General features: G+C 43.4%; 1 protein-coding gene across 1 annotated transcript in view; it reads left to right on the top strand.

Moving 5' to 3' along the window:
* Positions 1–477: 477 nt before the first annotated feature.
* Positions 478–3,332, top strand: part of LOC308079239 (troponin I, slow skeletal muscle-like) — a gene marked incomplete at its 5' end in the record, with an annotated part of 9,674 nt that continues 6,819 nt past the window's right edge. The window contains 3 exons of the mRNA XM_080420614.1: positions 478–504; positions 898–963; positions 1,707–1,838. Coding sequence (XP_080276740.1) covers positions 478–504; positions 898–963; positions 1,707–1,838 — 225 coding nt within the window. The remainder of the gene's footprint in view (positions 505–897; positions 964–1,706; positions 1,839–3,332) is intronic.

Genomic DNA, 3,332 nt, shown 5'->3' with positions numbered 1-3,332 from the left:
ACCCCTAGGGGGTCCTCAGAGCTACTATAGGGGGTCCGCCAAAACAGTGTGTGATAGGATTTAGTTTTTTTACATTAACCACTTGAACCCTAGAATTCATTTTCTGAGGGGAACATTAGCCCGAAAATAGCCGATCTACAAGCTCTCAACGCCTCGCAGAGGCGTTGAGAGCTTGTAGATCGGCTATTTTTGGCAAAGAGGCTATAGGTGTAGAGGGAAAAAAGAGCAAACTAAGCAAAAAAAAAATTTCATCTGAAACACAATTTTATACTATATAGTCAGAGTAGGGGGTCCCTGCTTCATCTCTCTCTCAGCTATGGGGTCCTTGGCCTGAAAACGTTGAAGACCCCTGCCATAGAGTGTTTGTTCAGTAACAGGGGTCTCTCCCCGTCTCTCCAGCTTTTTAGTAAACAGAAAATGCATACCAGTTTTAGCCAATCAGGAGAGAGAACTCAAGACAAAGGACAAACAGATAGTATGAACTGGAACAGCATCAACAAAACGGTAGGTGAGGAATAGGTTCTCTCTCCTGATTGGATGAAATTGGCAACCCACCTAAAAATGTCTATTCTGTTTATTAAGGAGCCAAGATACAGGGAGACTCCTGTTACTGAAAACACTCTATAGCAATGATTAGCCTACTATCAGAAAGTTGAGCGTGAACTTTTTTAAGTGTCTTATGCAGAAAAACTAAACACTTAAGTGCACTACCTTTAAAAGGGTGTATTTAAGTGCATATTATGCATGTGCTTCTGTGTGTGTGCATATGGATGCATGGCGTGAACACCTACACCTACACTTTTTTTGTGGAACTAAAGTCTAACTGGGGTTGGTGTGCGTAACTCTTGACAGCTGAATTCATAAAACAAAGACCAAGAGCTTTCTCCTCTGTTGCAGAGAAAACAAAGGAAAGAAAAACTGAAAGAGAGACTGACCACAGCAACCCGCCGACTACTGCTGAAGGTAAATGCACTGCGGCATCATCAGTCAAACACAGTGGTTCTCAAAACATTTTCAATGCCAGGATCTGCCATGAGCTATCGGTTACTGCCTCACAGCTAGAAGGTCCTGGGTTCGATTCCCGCCGGGGACGCTGTGGGCGCTGGGGGCGTGTTCTCTCCTCCGCGTCATCAGCACCCATACCCTAGGTGGGGTTGGCAAAAGGGCCTTTCTGTGTGGAGTTTGCATGTTCTCCCCGTGTCTCCTAGGGTAGGTACCCTCACAAAAACATGCAGTAATCCTGGTCACTATACTGCCTCCCCCTGGTCAGCCGGGGCGCCTGATGGAGGGGAAAGGAACTGGTTGGAATAACGTGTTCCTTCCACGCGCTACGTCCAACCAGGGAAACTACCCCCCTTCAGGTGATAAGAAGGTCAGTTGGCTCTCGTGCATTGAAGGAGGCATGAGCTCGGCCCTGGCCTCCCTAGGTTGGCAGAGGGAGTGTAGTGCCCAGGATTACATAGACAATTGGCACTGGGTGTAAAAAATGGGGTTACAAAAATCGTGGGATAAAAAAAATTAAGAAACAAAAATAAATCGGTTACTGGTTCTGAATATTATCCTCGGGCACTAGGACCCTGGCATAAATGTATTTGCGATACTGCCGTATAGACAAACACTATAATGACAGCGGAGCTACAAGAGGTGTCGCCAAAAAAGGACAGCTAAAATGAATGAATGAATAAATGACCTTTCTTAATTGACAGGGCAAGCTTCTGAAGAGAGCCGAAGTCTTGTTGGTCGAGGAGCAAAAGGCAAAGGTTATTGAGAGGGAGGCAGCAATAAATGAAGCAGCGCCAAAACCCCAACTCTCTGGCCTGTCTGTCAAGGATCTCCAGGTACTCGCGACGTGTAAACATGATTGAAATCGTCCAGTATATAGAGCTCCCTATAGTGCAGGGGTCTTCAACTATTTTTCAGGCCAAGGACTACTTATATTAGCTGAGAGAGAGAAGAAGCAGGGACCGCCACTACATACAGTACATAGTGTAAAATCTTGTTGCATATAATCGTCACTGTCGGTTGGTAACCTTGTATGTCCAAAACTGTTCCTTTTTTATTATTATTTTAAAATAGTGAAAATAGCCGATCTACAAGCTCACAACGGGTCGCATTGCGACCCGTTGTGAGCTTGTAGATCTGATATTTTCACTACTTTTTTGTGACACTCTTGTATGACGAAGTAGGCCGTTAATTTACGAAATAAAACATAACAAGTTAAAATATGGATATACAAGGTTTCCATGCAACTTGATGAGGCTTTCAACTCTAGCTCACCATTAAGCCGATTGTCTCATCAATGTCTGTTGACCTTTGAGAGATTTGAGACTATTGGAAGTATTCCACAGGTATGCCACAAGTGGCCGTTGCCTCCAACATTGACGGCTTCAGTCATAGATTTGTTTGCCGGCACTATCATCAGTGTTGTGTAAATTAAACGCTCTGTTAGTTTCTTTACACCACTTTGCTAATATGTTGAATTTATGTTAATGTACTGTAGGCCTATATTTTCAGACATTTACATCAAATTAAATAAAGTTCCCGTTATACAGAAATGTGGTGGACCCATGTAGTAATTTTAGGACCCCCTAGGGCAGTGATTCTCAAAGCGGGGTTCAGGGACCCTCGGGGTTCTTTGAGGGAGTTCCAAATTGGTCTTTATAGCAGGTCTATAGCAGGTCTTTATAACTCTGAGAGTGTACAAATGGAACCAAATGGACCCAAGGGTCCATTTGGTTCCATTTGTACACGCTCAGAGTTATAGGGGTCCTTGAAATTAAACGGTTTGAGAACCACTGCCTGTATACGGGTTCCGGACCCCTGTTGAAGACCCCTGCCCTAGTGGAGTGATGCGCTCACAAGCTCACATACTGCTCTTTGATGCTGCTATCTGGATTCTTTTTCATGTGGCATAAGGGTTAGGTTGCAAATCGTCGGGTGGAAACCCTGTGTGTGTGTGTGTGTGTGTGTGTGTGTGTGTGTGTGTGTGTGTGTGTGTGTGTGTGTTTTTCAAAAATAGCAAATGTCATGAGCTTGCAGGCTATTTTCGCTACATTTGCATGGAAGAATTGTACGACGAAGTAGGTAATTAATTTACGGAAAAGGAAAAAGTGAAATATTGTAATATGGAGATTGGTTTATGCCTGCAATATGAAGACATTTGCATATTGCAGTGTTTTAATTCATTTATTAATAGTGCTGTATACTACTCCTAACAGTCAAATGTATTAATAGTGCCCACTGCTCCTAATAGTTCATTAATAGTGCCCACTGTTCCTAATAGTTAGGATGGGTTACAGTAAATGTAATAATAGCGCCCACTACAGTTAGTA

Source organism: Gymnoscopelus braueri (genome assembly GCF_963280865.1).
Source record: "Gymnoscopelus braueri genome assembly, chromosome: 23".
Taxonomy (NCBI): domain Eukaryota; kingdom Metazoa; phylum Chordata; class Actinopteri; order Myctophiformes; family Myctophidae; genus Gymnoscopelus; species Gymnoscopelus braueri.
Note: the sequence above shows the minus strand (reverse complement) of the source record. Positions and strands in the feature narration are given on the sequence as shown.